General features: G+C 35.4%; 1 protein-coding gene across 1 annotated transcript in view; it reads left to right on the top strand.

Annotated features, from left to right (window-relative positions):
• LOC102800857 (neuroglobin-like) overlaps positions 1-18,281 on the top strand; it is a 28,741-nt gene that overhangs the window by 8,449 nt on the left and 2,011 nt on the right. The window contains exon 2 of the mRNA XM_006822076.3: positions 9,565-9,793. Within this exon, the coding sequence (XP_006822139.1) occupies positions 9,565-9,793 (229 nt within the window). The remainder of the gene's footprint in view (positions 1-9,564; positions 9,794-18,281) is intronic.

The raw sequence follows: 18,281 nt of genomic DNA, 5'->3' as shown, positions 1-18,281 counted from the left end.
ATGTCAAAGCAATGTTACGTATCTTGAGATTATAAGAACACCTGACGCAATATTAGATTTTGCGCGAGAAAGGTTCACGACCTTTTTTTTTTGGTACATGATACTCACTAAAAGTGAAGCAATATAGCATAAACACAGGAGACCAGTATATTGGTGACATTTCTGTTACACCCCATTATCTGAGCAATTCAACGTGATTTATTAATTCCCCTGATGTGATTGCTTTTTTTTTTGCCGAGGCTTTGAAATCATGACAACAGGTCAAATCAAATGTTTTCCACATTCCACCCCATCATGCAATACGATCATATCTCACGTAAACACACATGTAAACTCATACAATAAGGTAATCCCAATACTACGATGACAGGATCGTGCTGGCGTGCACGTAACTCAGATAACCGGTGAGCGACCTGAGTATGTGTAACTATTCCGGTTATCAGCCAAAGCTCAACAGTTTCTTGAATGCATATTCTTCCTGTTCTGAGTTTGTAATGCAATTTCAATACCTCACTCACATAGTTAGGAAGGTGATACCCTCAACGACCAGCATGATACTATGATGAAAGTCTGTGAACGAGTCTTTCTTTGATGACTTTCTAGAAAAAACAAGAACGAAGAAACAAAACAAGTCATATGACACAAAAATATTTTATTGCCACATTATTTTTCATAATATATGAAGGTTGACCATTAGTGTTTAGTTGGCATGTGATCTCTGCTATTAATTTAAGTACAGATTACATTTTACGAACATAAACAACACGGCAGAGTCGAACCCACGTCTCGCTGCTGTAAGCAACACATACTGCACTCGACCACTCTAAAGACGGCTCGAAATAGCGTGTAATGAATGTGGACCTACAGTTACTCGACGGGCTTGCGCAAACCGGGCCCGCAACGTCATATGCAAATTATAACATCCGGAACGCTTACTTCAGCAGACGACAACTGGTTATTTCTCGTCCACAGAGACCAATTTTGATTTAAATTCTCAGGCATATTTGGTTACACCTTTTAAACTGTCGTTGGCGAAGCATACGACATAACAAACCATTTATTGGTGTTGACTGCAACACCTTTTCGCGTGAATGGGTATTTGAAGAAATCAGACGTAAAATCTCACCAAATGGAAATCACCAATCATATTCCATGAGCAGAGCTGAGTTGAAAATATTGAATAATACGTATAATTATAAACAAACAAAGGTGCAAACAAACTTAAAAGACAAAAACATTATCTATTACCATATATCTATCATGTAATATCGAAAAAAAAAGCACATTTTGCTTTACGTCTGAGTCATAAACAAAAGTTTCATAGTCTACGTCTGAAAACTAAAGGTCTTCTGAGGCTATTTCGCTATCATCACATGATATTGCTTTATTTTTTTCAGATCACACATCAATTTTACATAAATTCGACTGGTAGTTGATAAAGAGAATATTTCTGACAAATTACTCTGCCCTATGAAATGATTTTACAGATATATTGAATCTCACTATTGAGTTAAGGCTAAACATTTTTCGCCGTCAATTTGTAATCCCTATCATACAGAGTACAAGAGTGGTAGTTCGTTGACACCAATTAAGTCAATAGCTACATCGTGCGATGGAGATAAAAAACAATTTGTAATCGGAAGGATGTAAAATGTACAAACTAAGGATATTATGGCTTACAATAGGTCAATCTAGTATAACGACATAATTCATATTTATGAATTGAGAACAATTGAGCTCAGCGTATAATATCAAATTACTCAATGATTGCATTTTGGAATTTGGAAATATGCCCAACGACGATGCCAAAGACAGTGAACGCGAAACACATTGGATGTTTATTTAAATTTGACTGAGACCAAAATGCCAATAATTGCGACAATTGGCGGAAAAAAAGAGTTCGTCTACTTGGTTTGTCGTTTATTTCAGTTACTTTAGAATTTAAAAAAAAAATACTGAACAAACAAACCACTTTGTGTTGACATTTTGTTTCTTGACAAATGCTGGAGGCATATCGATCCACATATAACTATCACGAAGTATAATTGAGATTGTTGTGAAGCAGATAAAAAAATAAGCTAGTATACTAACTGCTACGTAATGTCGGTATCGTATATATTATGTCTAAATCGATTATTAACATATTAAGTTAGCAGTTTGAACGCTACTGGTTAAAATCAGCTATTTTCTAGAAAACCACGCTCAAATATTGAACAAGGTGAAACGATTTGCAGGACATATCAGCCGAATATCCGCTTTTAAATTGGCTTTTTCTCCGAGCAATTTACAATAAATAACGTTCATTCTCTCTCTCTCACTCACTCACTCTTTCCGCCTGTACCAGTATTCAACGTACAAGTTATTGTAAAGAACACTTCGGCATCATTTCTGCTTTGCGTTCATACATGAAACCAAGTCTCATTGAGTTTAATACAACTCGTGGCCTCGATAAGATATTATCCAAAGCGCTCACAAATCCGACCAAAGTCCAATTATTCCAGTGAAATGTCATAATAGCGGAGAGACAGCTTTGAATGCTCTTGCGGGATGATCATTCCATTGGAAGAATTGAGTTACCAATATGAGCGGCAGCATCAGATAAGAACTTAGACAACAGACATGTTTCCCCGGGAATGTTTAGTTACTTAACACACATGGGTAGTTTAAACCCATGCCGACGTTTTACAGTATTCATTGACATTGATGGTGCCAAAAATAAACATATTAATAAACATATCGCATAAAAATAAGCCATGTATGGCACAGTCCCCGTTATTTATCGAATTTAAGATCTATAGTTTTGTTAATAGTAATATAGCGGAAATATAACTACTAGAGTATGTAAGGAATATGATTATGATAATTGTTTAACTTTAAAATGATTGACATTTGTATGTGATCGTCAAACGAGTACTTGTAAATGGCGTTCGTGTACGGCGATCGTTTATGTGAATTAGGCAGACCTTCCAGGAGTCTAGAGTACGCGTACAAAACAGCTTTGTATGTTAGTTTGTGCGTTTATTAGGCCGTGTAGTGGACACATTGGATAAACAGGATATCAAATTTGTGACTCCACAATGTCAAAAGCATTTATCCCGTGAAGTGATTTTCATTTGTTTATGCTGTTTGCGCGCACCGAATGGAAAAAAAACAAAACAAGCGCGGTGACGCGTTGTGATAATACACTAAGAACAGCTATGGCTTTCCATGATTCTGTTTGAAAAAACAAAAACAACTGATAAGAGCCGGGTAGGTGCGAGTCCTGTGTAGTACATTTTTTATGTTCGCTTCGCGTCCCTGCTCGTGATTGACTTTCCCACTCGCTACGCGCCAACAACACATAAACGCTGTAAGGTTCATAATAAATACATCTGATAATATGAAGTCACCCATGCGATATCATCTACCTTGAAAGATGTATATCATTTATTCATCAACGAGTTGTGATTTTGCCTTAGGTAACAATGATAAAGGGACGATTTCAAATTCTCAAATAAAATATATGATATGATTTCTACTTAGTATTTTTGTCCATTGAACTCATTAATATACATCAAATCCCGACCATATTGAATTTGTGCGGTAATAGGGAATATGGTGGATGGATTCCTGATAGCCAATGCAAATGTTTCAGATGATGAAGTATTGAGAATATTCTTTACGGATTTGCAAGGTTATTATAATTACCAGCGTCGATACGCGCCTAATAAGGTAATGAGGCCCGACCCGAATAGGCTGACATGTCAATTATTGCATCAACCCAATTTCATATTATATTATATCATGGCATTATTTCACATCGTCATGGTGTCTTGTTCGCAGTGAACGACGGACCATACCGGCACAAAATATTCTCAATTTCGTATTTGTAAACTGATTTATCTGTTGAAGATCGCAACACGCATGCGTGTCTGGTGTAACGCTAGTTAGAACATAAAACAACGGCAGATTAATTTCTTGTTGACCACCTCACACGAATCACGTGTTTGATAGACCATAATCCAAAGGGTCTAAATCTGGGCACGTGATTAACAACTTATGTATTCTGTAGAGAAAATGCTATTATATGAGTTACTGTTTAATCTCTATAGCAACACAAACGTGTACAATGCACGCAATGCTTTGTTCGCCGCGAACTAGTGCACCTGTGTAATTCATATAACCCGAATACATATTCTACGCACATCAACTTATTGTATAGAAGATATACAGGGAAGAAGCTTTTTCTATATTGCATATGCTTCGTCATAGACTATTAACATGCACACATTAGTGTTCTCAATGACATCATTTGCGGTTGAATAAACATTTCGCGTGCAACATTGAATTAAATGTGTGTCCTTCAAAGCATTTAAATTGGTTAATATCATTAAATCCCCGTTCACAGTATATTTAATAACTGTCAGATGCCGCATGATGTGAGGTAAGACATTACGAGTAACGACCTGCTTAGTGTATTATGGAGTTGTTGCCATGACCACACTAACAACAGTACAGTATTCTGCTCGTAATGCCACCGATTGGACATAATCGAAACAGATGAATATGTAGTTTTAATAATATGCGGACATCAGAACAATTATGCTGCCATACATATATATATATATAATGAAAACCGATTTTTGTTTATCATTTATGCATATTTTTTAGCGAAAGTGGGTGTGAACATTATTATCAATTATGATTGTTGATTAGCCTTAGAGTTACCCACTCTTACAATACAGAGTACTTAGTTGTGCGATGCAGTTTTCATGAAACCGGAATAACACAATGTTTTATCTCTGGTCGTGAGGTCTTAGAGCAAATATTGATACGAGAAATCGTCGGTGATTTTATTCTGAATCTAATAAAAGTTTCATATTACCAAGGTCTCTTTAATATATAGAATATATTAACGTTTGGTCAATGACGTAAGTTCCCGATGTTAATGTAATTAGATCAATGTTCGTAACATAAGAATAACCACGTACTAATGAATACCACTCGTATTAGATCATAATCACTGACACGTTTTGGTAAAAAGCAAAAACAATATGCATGCAATCGAAATTGCAATTCGTAATCAGCAAATGCCGACCACACGCCCATCCGAGAACACAAATCAATTGAGAAAGCAACACACTAATGACAGACTTTTTAAAACACACATAATCACATTACGATAAGAGAACAAATATGTGGACCTCAAAGTCTACAAAGGATTCAAGGTGTTTCAAAACGCGTTATCGTTTGTTCATGTGGTACATGTACCTCCATTTATGTAACAATCTGGGCATAACAAATAATCATGATCACACGTATGTCGAAATCACACAATTTGTATTGAGTCCATGCTTTTCTGAGATTATCTTGTAACATATTCAACAAAAACAAACATGTTTGAATGAAAGACGTCTATGCACATGTGACTAATTTCCACGCGCACAGCGAATGCATTCGGAAAATACACACACTTCAAAGTAGATTTCGTCGTAATAATCCGACCATTCAAGTCAAAGTAGTGAAAGATGATAATGTTCTTACCGTAATTAGTCTCATATAATATATTTAATCAATATATATAGGATTGTAAATTTATTAACAACTGATTGTGAAGGGTTTATCTAATTAACTTTTCGAAAGGAAGTTTGCCACACCTGCCCCAAAATGAATATTAATTTATTTCCATTGCTATGTCTGTAAAGAATATTCAACCACAAAATTACGACTAATCATGCTATTAAATCGAAAGCAAGAAAATAAAATATTTGTCTCAAAGAAAATTTATTACATTACACGAATAAGACAATTTTGTTTAGTGTATATACAAACTCGAAAGAGTGGATAATGATGAAACACAATCCTGGCAAAAAAACGATTTCGGCACCAGTTACCAACTAGGCGCAATGTTATTTTCCTTAGAGGCAGTTATTTGCATATTGTAAAATCACCGCGAGTCAATTAATTATCGTCAAAATCGGAACATATCCAATCCTTGTATGTATTGGTTTAGTGTTAATAGAACTGAACCCATATCTACCATGCACTGTTTACATTGACTAACAAGGAAACCCAATAACATATCGTATATTGTAAATGATATCGAATACTTGATCTAAACTATAATGAACTGAAACCTAACGTTAGAACTACCATTATTCATATAGCAAATACCTTCGTCTTATAATCGCATTTGTTCTTGACAACGGCTAGTCTCATCAATATAATTTGTTTGCTTTCCAACAATAAAAACACCTTTGACGATGTCTCGCATATGACATAAACAGAAGGGGTCTAACTCGATAAAAAGAAATTATAGAGAATCAATCTGTAATTTCATTTTGGAGAGACGTTCTTGTGTATTCGATATTTGTCTCCGTGTATCACCGCATATAATCTATATTCTGATCGATGAGAACAGATTGACTGATTAGTATTCATATTTCTCATTCATGGAGTTGAAGACATGTGCGGTAAAATTATAAAACCCGTTTGCGTTGTTCCCAGGAAAGCGAAACTTCAAGATTGATTGGCGAATGTGTTGACTTTCTCTTGACAAGAAACTTGGTTTCATCACACGATAAATGATTAACCAATATGGGCGACACTACTGTATATTCTGATGCTGTATAGTTATCACCGCATATCAATTATTCTATTTTAGAATAATGTATTGAATTTCAACTGTGTTAGGCTCCCCAATAATTACTGTTGTATTTTGTTATTCGCATGAAGCAAAATTAGGCTAGTTAGAATACCATGAAGGCCACCATACCTTACAATTACACATTCAGAGATTTGGATGGGCCATCAATATTCCTAAAATTAGTGATTACAAGAGATAAATTCAACCGAAATTGAATATCCTGAAAATCCAAACAATTAAATGCTTTCGTACATAGATCTTTGTCTTGATTTTGACTCGCATAATCTTTGCACTTTCTACCAGAAGAGAAAAAAAATGCTAAGCCTATTTAAGTTTCATAACTATGACATCATTTGAAAAGTATGACAGGCTACAAATGCAATGTGAAGACCAGCCAAAGACAGATCTGCTGTCACAGTGCTCTATGAACTATTTGATCATGACTCACATCGTTAGATCGGGAAGCCACATGGGGGACAGGATGTGCTCACTCACTTTCAAACACTGGACTTTTTGACTGCCCACCTTCAGGTTCATATAGCCTTTTCTCATCCATCATCAACTTATAAGGCAAGTTGTTTTAAATATGCCACGTATGTTAACTTGAAACGCACATATTTCTGAATTTCAGGGGCGACCATCTGACTCTTGATAATGTTTGACTCCAAGGATTTATTGTTAGTCTGCCTGCATATACATTGACGATATCCATAAATATCACCGACAGTACGCCATAGAATCACAACAAAATAATGATATATTCGTAATTCATAGTAATATTAATTATATCACTTCTCATTGAGTGTTACCGATGCAACATCATCATCGCATATTTAAACTCAGCATTTCCCGACATGTGCGCCGTAAACAACGGAAATAGGCCCTAATTTGAATACATTGTGAAATTCAATTACATGCATATGTTCACAGTTTCGCATCAATCATTATTGCCACTTAGAGCAAAGCACGTATGTTACAAATTATTGTTGATGACAAAGGTCTTGTCGTGTACGCAAAGAGAAACTATTATAAATGACCTTATGCACATGAATGTGAATGTTAAGGCCATTTGCATATCAGCGATTAACGCAATTTACATTAGGTGCCATTTTTTTAATATTTTAAAAGGTCTGCAATGTGAAATAGACAGATAAATTACCCTCACGACACGTTTCCTATTTTTCAAGAATGTGGCATTAATAATTTATCCATCTTGTCAGAAATATATCGACATACTGGGAATTGAAAATTAATTACAATGAGACGTATATCCTTAATAAACATAAATATTGTATTACATAGTACAACATCGTGTAATAGTACATTGACACTTTAGCACTATAACTATATTCCCTTCATTAAAACAGAACAAAAACAAACGTATAATTTATATGAATTCCGCTATTTTTTAGATGCACACGTATAAAATGCACGTCCCTCCCAACGAACGAGAAACAAGAAAAAGGCCGCTACCGATTAGCCTAAGTTGTTTGGCTCGTCTTTCTTAAAGTGTACATTTATATTAATATGAAGAAAAACACTTAGTCGCCATTGCAAATTGGTAACAGTTCTGACTAGAATCATAACGGCTACGAGCGTTAGCAATAATTATTTCAGATGTTTTAATTTTAGTTCATTAAATGACGAATTACAAATTTTTACGTAAAATGTCGACGTAATTATTTTACATTGTGCGTTTATCTATAAGGCAAATGACATACGTGATGTCAGTGTTCCATTTAATGTTCAATTTGGATCGCAGTCACCGCTTTATCCCAAATTATGAGTGTCATTAGATGGAAACGTTGAGATGATGGAGACCGACATATCGTTACTATTATCATTGTCAGATCCAATCTATCTACTCACTGCCAAATAACCTCTAAAAGTACAAAAGCATGACAAATTGGGTTAAAAACGCGTTTCGGCTTTTCTCTGAATTAAAATGCACTCCACTACGACGGTCAATTTATAACTATGCCCTTCAACTACCGGACTCACCTCTAGGGGGCTCTCTTGTACATTATAACAAACCCTACTGACACGTTAGCAATCAGGTAGTGCATCATACATCGCAGGCTTGACGATGGGGGCGCAGTAATGCAGTTCCGTAACAAAAACAAAATGTTCATAGCTCACACCCGGAGATGATGCTTGTTCTTTAAAACTTGTAATACTATTCGGCTTTCTTGGATGTGCTAGCGCTGTAACGCGAACTCCGAACCGATCGTTACGTATTTTTTGGATTTGTATACGAATCATTTGTATAGTAAAATATTTTTCAGTTAATCCGATTGAATTAATATTTTGGACAGACTACACAAAACAAGATGTTTACATTTGTTCTTTGAGTGAAAGTGATAGAACGTAAAATGTGACGTATCGCACAGTGTATTCTTAGAACAAAGTCTTCAAGAATTGTGTTTTTATAATAAGACTTCACAAAAGTTAGGCACCCACTTTATATGTATTTGTTTGTAGTACATAGTGTGTTAGTATTACATCACTCACTACACGTAAATAAGCCAGTGAATTCCTGCGAGATATTTGAACCATTTCTCACATGTGCTCCCTCATCCGAAACTATCGGATCTGTAATCCGTTTTTTTTCATCACAGTAAATGTACATCTTCTCTCGAATGCATAACAGCCCATTGCGTTTTTTTCTCTCTCTATAACCCAGTTGACCAGTAGAAACCCGGAACCTGGATAATGCGTATTTAGATTTTTTCCGTAGCTGGCGTCAAATTTATCCCCAGAGACCATCAATTTAAGTTCGTCGGAACATTTTCGTGACTGTAATAACTACATGCGTCATTAGGCCTAGACCTTATTTCCTGTGTCATTTTGTCTGTGGGTACACGTTAATGTAGATGTAAGTGTTGTATGCCGTGCATAGTTAATAATATTTACAAATGTTATTTTTTTTGTTTTCGCAGACTTTTCCAAAGCAACATTGAGCTTAAGAATATGTTTACAGGTTTTGAAGAATTCGACGATCTGGAAGATATGCGCGAGAGCCAGCAATTGGAGAACCATGCCTCTCTTGTCATGTATACGATAGACGAAGCGATCGCGTCGATTGACGATATCGACTTTGTTGTCGAACTTCTTGGAAAAATAGGTAGAACCCACACAAGAACAGATTTCAATCCGCAGTTATTTTGGGTGAGTATAACCATATTTTATTCAATTAGTGCGAGGTGGATAATTCTTCTGATAATTCAACTGTCGCTACGTCGTTGATCGTCAATCGTCAGTTTTTTTCTGTCGAAAATTACTAATTTAAAATTTAAGTGTTATCATTATTATACTAGTGACACTGACTTTATTCAGACTGTGGTACATTTTTGCGTGTGCTCATTTACATATTTAAATTTGTATGTCTGTACTGCGAACGGAAGCCTATGACGTGTTACAACAAATAAATAAATTAGTTGAATGTATTTTGAATATGGTAGGATATGGTGAACGTTTTTATTTGGGGGATACTCGTGCTCGATGTAACACCTCTGGATAAGATTCGTATTTCCCTTTTTCAACTTCAAAAATGAATACCATAACAAAATTCAAGTTAAAGAATACAACTTTTTGGTTTGATGGAATTTCATGTACTGTGATAGTACAGAACAACTACACACACGATTTATGTTCAAGTTGTTGTTCCGGGTCTGGAATCGCTCCTCACGTTAAAGTTGTCCTCATCACAAGCGTCATTCGTGGCAATTGTATTTCTGACAATTGATCATTTGGCACAGCATTCTCACCGTGCACTGATTTCAGTTGTAATTCATATTAATCGTAAAATTTTATTATGTCCATCCCTCTGATTTTCTTTATTCAATTCATTGTCTATTAACAAACATGCGTATGCTCTTTCAACAATACAATACGAATTGACAATACAAGTGTCTGTTCTCCTATGTCCGGTCATAATGTACATTGCCCCCCCCCGGTCAATGGTCATAATGTTGCTCATATAGTTCTTATATATATATGAACTATGTAATAGAAAGATAAAATTAGGTCATGCCATAACAATGCCAGATTGAACGTTGGACATCGTGGCTTATAAACTCAAAAATCTACTGAAACCGTCAAAATATTGATGGCTGAAAAAAACGTATTCCTCGCTCGCAGGAGGGTAAACTCAACAGCAACGTACGTTCATAGAAAGGCGATCATCAATGCAAATGAACAACCTCTCCCCGACGATGTCCGGCATGCGTTCTAACAAATTACTGGCGTTTTTTTGTTTAAAATAAGCAGGATAATGGGTATATCACATTCTTTCAGAACATAATATCCTCTTAATTAATACACTTCTCTACCATGATTATTTGACATACGAGACTTGAAATCGTAATGGGTGATATATCGCCCCCTGTCGGACAGATTCTGAGTAATTTTAAAACGAAATGTCCATGATTTGACCACCTCAGAGTGTAAATCGCATTATTATTGTTGGTTATTTTTTATTTCGTGGAATACTAGTACTCTTCATGCCGATTTGCGCCCTCTTTGAAATATATGTATGTAAACGTTTTCATTATTTGTGCCATACCTGTGTAGTTTTTAGTTTACACGACAAAGATGTCATATTGTAATGGTTGTTCGATACGCATTAATCTTTTTCAATACTTCATAGTCGGCAGTTGCATATCCGTGCACAATACCCATATAAGAATGCATAATTGCTGTTGTGGTTGATCGGCATCGGTTCGCAAGGCACATACACTGAACATATTGTAATTAATTACAATCAGAAACATGTTTTTGTGCATTTGGTGAAACTACATATGCGCATAATTAATCTCGTTCACAAATACTGAGCAAGCATTAATTAATTATTTGCAGACTTTTTAATTATTCATTTTATTTTGACGATTAGTGAAATTAACCTAGGGTAATATAGTGATGGATTCACTATGAATTTGAAACCGAGGAATAGATAAATATATAAATAAATAAATGATTAAAAAACAAACACACACACAAACAAACAAACAAACAAACAAACAAACAAACAGACAAACAAACAAACAAACAAACAAATAAAGACAGACAGACATTGTGATCACTGACAATGACGAAATCAATTGGTTTGGCAACACATTTTAAAATATATTAAATCACTGTAAACCTGAAATTGATTTAAACAATTTCGTTGTGTCTATTCATCAAATCGAACATAATTTTCATTATTCACTCAAAGCGTATTGCAGGTATTTTAGGGGAATCTCATGAATTGTATGAAACCCAAACAATTCAATTATGCTTACATGAGTTTGTGAAAGATATTCTTATTTTATTTGTATTGTACGTGATTCCCCGCACTCCTACGAAGAGAGTTATCTTTGGAAGGTATTCAGAATTTAACACAATCCTTCCGATCCACGTACTCTGGTAAATTGTAATAACTACTAGATATTTTCCCGTCATTTTAAGATGAATACAAAAATCAATACATTATATTTGCTAGACTTATTTTTTATTTTTATATTTGCAATTCAACGGAACAATACACTTCTAATGAAGCACGTCATTTCGCTAGTTACGATATAACATTTCACTGAAAGCTTCGTGTGTGCCAAATTGATCAAATTACGGCACTTCAGGCAGCAACCGGGTTGCGAGGTCAGTACTCTGCTGCGAAGATCCAAACATCACGGTATTGTGACCACAAATCGCTGGAGGTTGGGACTAAATACCTGCCAATATGGCGTTCTGAACCATTGTAACATATTTCTAACAATACGACTTGGAATTGTTTTTTTCCTGCGAACTCGTACATCATCCGCGCAGCTGTGAAGCCCCTCATGTTGTCAGGAAAATGAATCTCAAGTGAATACAACAAAAGAAACCGTGGCGGTGTTGCTTTCTAGCTACATCACTAGTTACAGGTGCAGCAGCTAAATGACGTGTCTGTGAATATAAGATTCAGCAATCCCTGTGGAATACGTATGTCTAGGTTTGAGCAATCGTTACGTCCAATTTCCGATTCCAATGCCGTGGCATTATAACTGTCCATTAAGAAAAAAAAATCTATTTAACTTTTAAAACCACTTCACAGAGAAGCGCCTCGTAGTCGGCCGCCTTAGTGTTTATTTAATGCATCAAGTAAAGTGGGGGGGGGGGTATAATTGAAGAGAGATGTATCATTTGTCTAATCATCGATATGCTCATTTAAGGTAGAAGCCTACTCATGAGTCGTACTACTCTTTTGAATTTATACATTTTCCAATAAATTGTACTTCCAGGCAATATAACATATTTCATTTAAAAAAAGTTGGGGTGACCAGCCTAATTTTCGAGAAAATGATATTTGTATTTTAGTAAATATTTACCATTTTGTCAATTTATAACTAATTTCCTTTATAAGTAGGCTTTTAAATCAACATAAATGTATACACCATGTTATTAGATTTAACCGCACTATATCGTCTCCCACGTCCAACGTGTATGTTTTATGTTCACTAGATTTAACCAAATGTACATCTTGAAATACCTCTCCGTCCTTGACATTAAGGATATTACTGGCTCACGCGTCTCGTAAGCTGCAGAAGACGCGATGTATATGTTCTCATAATACCTACGTGGTATGTATGCATTTATATATCTGTCTCGACATTAGGAAAATGATGCAGAACGCAAAAAAAGAGGATCAATGGATTTCTGTGCTCGTCCTGTTGTTATCAGTACATTGATCAGCTGCTGCACATCCGCGAGTTAATATCAAACCTCTCGCCTTAGAGTGATTTAAAATGGTCGGGATAATTGTATTACCTTCCGGTATGATTGTGTCAAGAATTGTTAAATATTATTAGCACAGAGGATCAGTGCAGATGTTTTATGTAAAGCCTTGGGGGCGTTTTCCACGTGTTTAAAATCAGTGGAAATTAAAAAGAGTCAATTTCCAAATAATCTACTTAACCGTCAGTAAACCTGTATATTGAAGGACAGGCTGCTACTTTGTCCTGTAATTCCCATTGCAGACTTAAACTTTAAACACACTTCAAAACATCGACATTGTCGTCGTAGCGAGCAAATATATCCATCAAAACCTATGACACATGTGGCGAAATTCAATAATTCTTTCTCTTAGTCCTGTTTGAAATGTACTTTTTTAATGAATAAATACGCGTATGATAAAATGTTTCGACATTCATAATACAAATAAAATTCCACCACAACAGGTGAATATGGAACTATCGACGTGTTGATGTTTGTGATTGAGGTTATTAATCATTAACTACATCACGATTGTCGCTGATTTATCAGTGAACACATTCAAGTGTACCTATTACGTGCGTGGTGACTCTTGCCCCATCTAGTATCTAAGGTATCATATTGCGTGGAATGAATAAACAACAAATACAAACACATTTGAGATGTAGTAGTCACGTTATTCGATAACCATAGCTTAACTGGGCAACGACGCACGGTGACAAGAAGCACATTAAAAACACAATGACGCTCATACCAACACGTCTAAGCAAGAGACAAAGACGTACACAATCACGCTCAGAAACACGGAGTCACATATGCACGCGCTGAGACCAGGGTGTACACATTCAGGCACCGTGAACATTTCGCACACTCACGCGCGGTGGGACAAGAACGCACACATACGTGCGGTGGGGCAAGAACGCACATATATATGCCTTCGAAATCTATACTCCGTAGAGATTTTGTTTAACGCAAGGAGTTTTATTTATAACTTGACTGGACCGTTTTTACCAATCAGGTAACAGGATTGATGATTTGTATTCTCAACGGTGTTTAGAACGTGAACGTCGCTATTCGGAGCGAACACATGAAACGCATGACATTCGGGCCTACAGTGAACAACGACGCACATTTTATCATGAATGATCTTGAATGGTCGTTCTAGAATTTACGTGGTTATAGACCTTAGTCTGGCTATAACATCATACATCAGATCAAAGAACAACTCTGAATATACGAGAAACTGACTTCTATAATTAATCTAGGCGTATTTACAGAGGCAATTTGAACGGTCGAAACTCTCCTATTATTAACAAGTTTTGACATAAATCAGTTAGTTAATACTCTTTATAATCAAGAACATAAAAAATGATATATTAAACGTAGGGGTTTTCATGTTGGGTATGTGTTGAAAGTGGCCCGGGGACTGGGGAGCTCACTCTGCATTAATTCTCGCAATTAGGTAGATACATACACTTTGGCAGCTGAAAATGCAATAAACATTACGCAAATCATAACAAATTCGCATGACAGTGGACAATTTGCGCTTTAATTTTATAATAATTATAAATAATTATGAACACAATAAATAACGATAACTAAAAGATTATAAAAATGGGGAATGGTTTTTGGATCTAATTTTTAATTGTGACGTAATAAAGACGTATTCTCCCGATCATAATGGATCAAACTAATCACCAAATTAGTGGCAAATTTCATTTTTTAAGAAGAAGAAGAATACTTGTTTATTTCATCCCCAATAACAAACCGCAAGTATTTGTTTGGCTCAGATTTTCTGTAAAGGGAAAAGTCGACAGGATACACACGTTTGCTGGTTAACTGCACTGTCAACTCTGGCCTGCTTACCACTGCATGAAAAATAACGATGCAAACACTTGAGACGATGTATTGAACCACAAAAGTGATGAATGTCAATTCATCGGCGCGTGACAACCTTGGGTCCACAATTTGACAGTCACATGTTTTGTTAATGAGGCACTAATTTCATGCTATATCGCTCTTTTCTGTCTCCATTAGATAGATAAGCACGGTTAATATCGCCCGGATTAAGCTTGTAATATTCCTTTCACGTATCCATGTAATTTTTTAATGTCAATTTTATAAGGCAAGTTATTTGTTTACGTTTGCTCTGTCATCGTACCCGAATAATCATTTTTCAGTTACCAGTTAGTTATTTTTTCATTTGTTTCAGTTACCATGTTTGGAATTTTAAGCAAAACAAAAATAATAGAAATACTTAAATTATTGCAGTTGTGACCTATGCACAAACACCTCAGAAGTTGTAACGCTTAATGTAGAAATTACGTTTCAATTGCGTAGGACATTTTTACTGCTGACGTCTAAATTAAATTGTGTAGTGCAACCGTCCCTTGCTTGTGGTAATAAATAAATAAATAAATAAATAAATAAATAAATAAATAAATAAATAAATAAATAAATAAATAAATAAATAAATAAATAAATAAATAAATAAATAAATAAATAAAAAAAAAAATAAAAAAAAATAAAAAAAAAAAAAAAAATAAAAAAAAAAAATAAATAAATAAATAAATAAATAAATAAATAAATAAATAAATAAATAAATAAATAAATAAAATGAAGATTGTTGTCAATATAATCTTAATATTAACTGTGTCATTGTCAGGTTCGATTATTCAATCTATTAGTTGATATTTAGTTTGAGATAAATACACATATTATATCTCATATAACATCAAATATTGACTGTTAACCTTTTTTTTTATTCGACGGACAAAAAAGTGATCCTAAAATTTTGTTTCTGTGTGTGGGGGGAGGAGGGGTGCCTATGGCATATCATAGAATGGCTTTGGTGGATTCTTGGATTTTTGACATGATCGAGTGGTCTGATTTGAAATATAATTAAAAATTAGCTCTACTGACCATAACAAGCTCAGAATTATTGTCATAGTCCTCCTCTTATATAACAGGGGGCTTGTCTAGTGGCCTTCTTGAGAAGTGTAATCATTATTTCTAAATAACCAAATCGTATTCTCAGTCTATGAATTGGCGGCCATTTTAGTTTTGTGTGGCGATTGAAATAAAGTGAAATGAGTTTGGTTTCGTTTATAGGTCATGCATGATATTTAAGCAAAAAATAACTTTTTAAAAAGTAATGAGGCTGACAAAGTAATTGATTTGGCCGTAAGCTGAATATATCATTACAGCATGACAATTGCAATTTACTAAAAGTTCGAGACTAAAAGCTACGACGCTTTCTTTCTAAGTATAATAAGATACATACATATTAACAATTCATAGAGCTTGTAATGATATATAAGTTACATTGTCTGGAGATAAGGAGGCATTATCGTTATTATGATTAGTTATTTATGTATCAGTCGTTGCTTCGTGTGTTATTGTATGTCTTCTTCCATCAGTCGTCAGATGATTATCTATAATATGCACTTTTGTAATTCACAGAAATGTCTCATTTGACTATTATTACCCAACCTACAAGGATACAATTACCAGTAAAATGTGACAAATGAATAAATGTAGAATTTTGAACAATAGCTTTTTTTTCAATCTGTGAAACATCAACATAAAAGACAGGAAGTATATTCTTATATATAGTTGGCTGAATATGGCGTTCATACAAGTACCGCTTAGGCAGAGTATGCAACAAGTTGACTACAAATAAAGGTACGGGTATTCCCAACAGTAATTTAATTAGTTTAGACCTCTCCATTCGCGGCAGTTGTGGTAAAAATTAGTTAATCATTAATATGGTTATTCAGGGTTAGGGCACAGAAACCACGGACTAAGAGCGCCCGTGATTCAAATGTTGCAACTATCAAGTCACCATGATGTAACTCGTGTGTAACGCACGTAATTCTACCGTGGCAAGGTACCTTTGTAGCGCCACGATGGGCACGCGCAAGCCGTATTTACACACAGTCCATATATGCATCATATAAGTTACACGCAACTATTGACTTATTGACACTGTATGTTATTCGTACATTTAAAGCGTACACTAATATACACTCGTCATGCCGGAGTCAACGTCAATTTTTGTATAATTATTCAGCATCATTATATTCGCTAGTCGAATAGGACAACTATGTTTGGGCATATTGTGGTTGGATGCAAAAATTCTGTTATCACAATGTTAACACAATCAACAGACCTTTATCATTTAATCTCAAATACATATTGTGATTTTTGATTTACGGGTATGTAAAACGAAATTTACATTAACGGAGGTAACTGATAACTTTTCCAATGAAATCCTTAGCACCCCGTCGGCAGGCCAGTCACACTGAAACTAATATATACATATTACATGAAAAATTGTCCACCTATGCGGATCTGTTTGTGCAGGAGTTTTACGACCGTATGCCCTTACTGGCGTCAACCAAACGTGTTATGTGGGAAGTTGTCACCCAAGGCTCACAGGTGCTACACCTTGCCCAAGGGTGACCTGGAAGTAGTTGTGGCAAAGGGTAACCTCATTCTCCCATGTCCATAGACTCCACAACCGGATGTAGTTTAAAATCTTGCCCAGGACACATATATGCATATTTAAATAAATGTAAACGTTGCCTTTAATAGGTAATACCTCACATGTGAGGCTGAGTTGGTGCAAGGCTTTTATGAACGTATGCCCTTACTGACGTCAACCTCACTTATTATGTGGGAAGTTGGCACCCAAAGCTGACAGGTACTACACCTTGCCCAACGTCAATTTTTGCAGGTAGTTGGAGGTAGTTGTGGCAAAGGGTTACCTCATTCTCCCAAGTACAAAAAAATTCCACAACCGGATGCAATTTTAACGTCGTAATCGTACCCAGGACATGTTCAATAAAGCTGAAAACCGACACGACTAAGTCGTGAGGCCAAATCTGTAATAATTCGGGGAGGGCTGAAAAGCACTGCGTTCACC

Source organism: Saccoglossus kowalevskii, chromosome 2, assembly GCF_978046115.1.
Source record: "Saccoglossus kowalevskii chromosome 2, keSacKowa6.1, whole genome shotgun sequence".
NCBI classification, from domain to species: Eukaryota; Metazoa; Hemichordata; class Enteropneusta; family Harrimaniidae; genus Saccoglossus; species Saccoglossus kowalevskii.
This window is presented reverse-complemented; position numbering and strand designations above follow the sequence as displayed.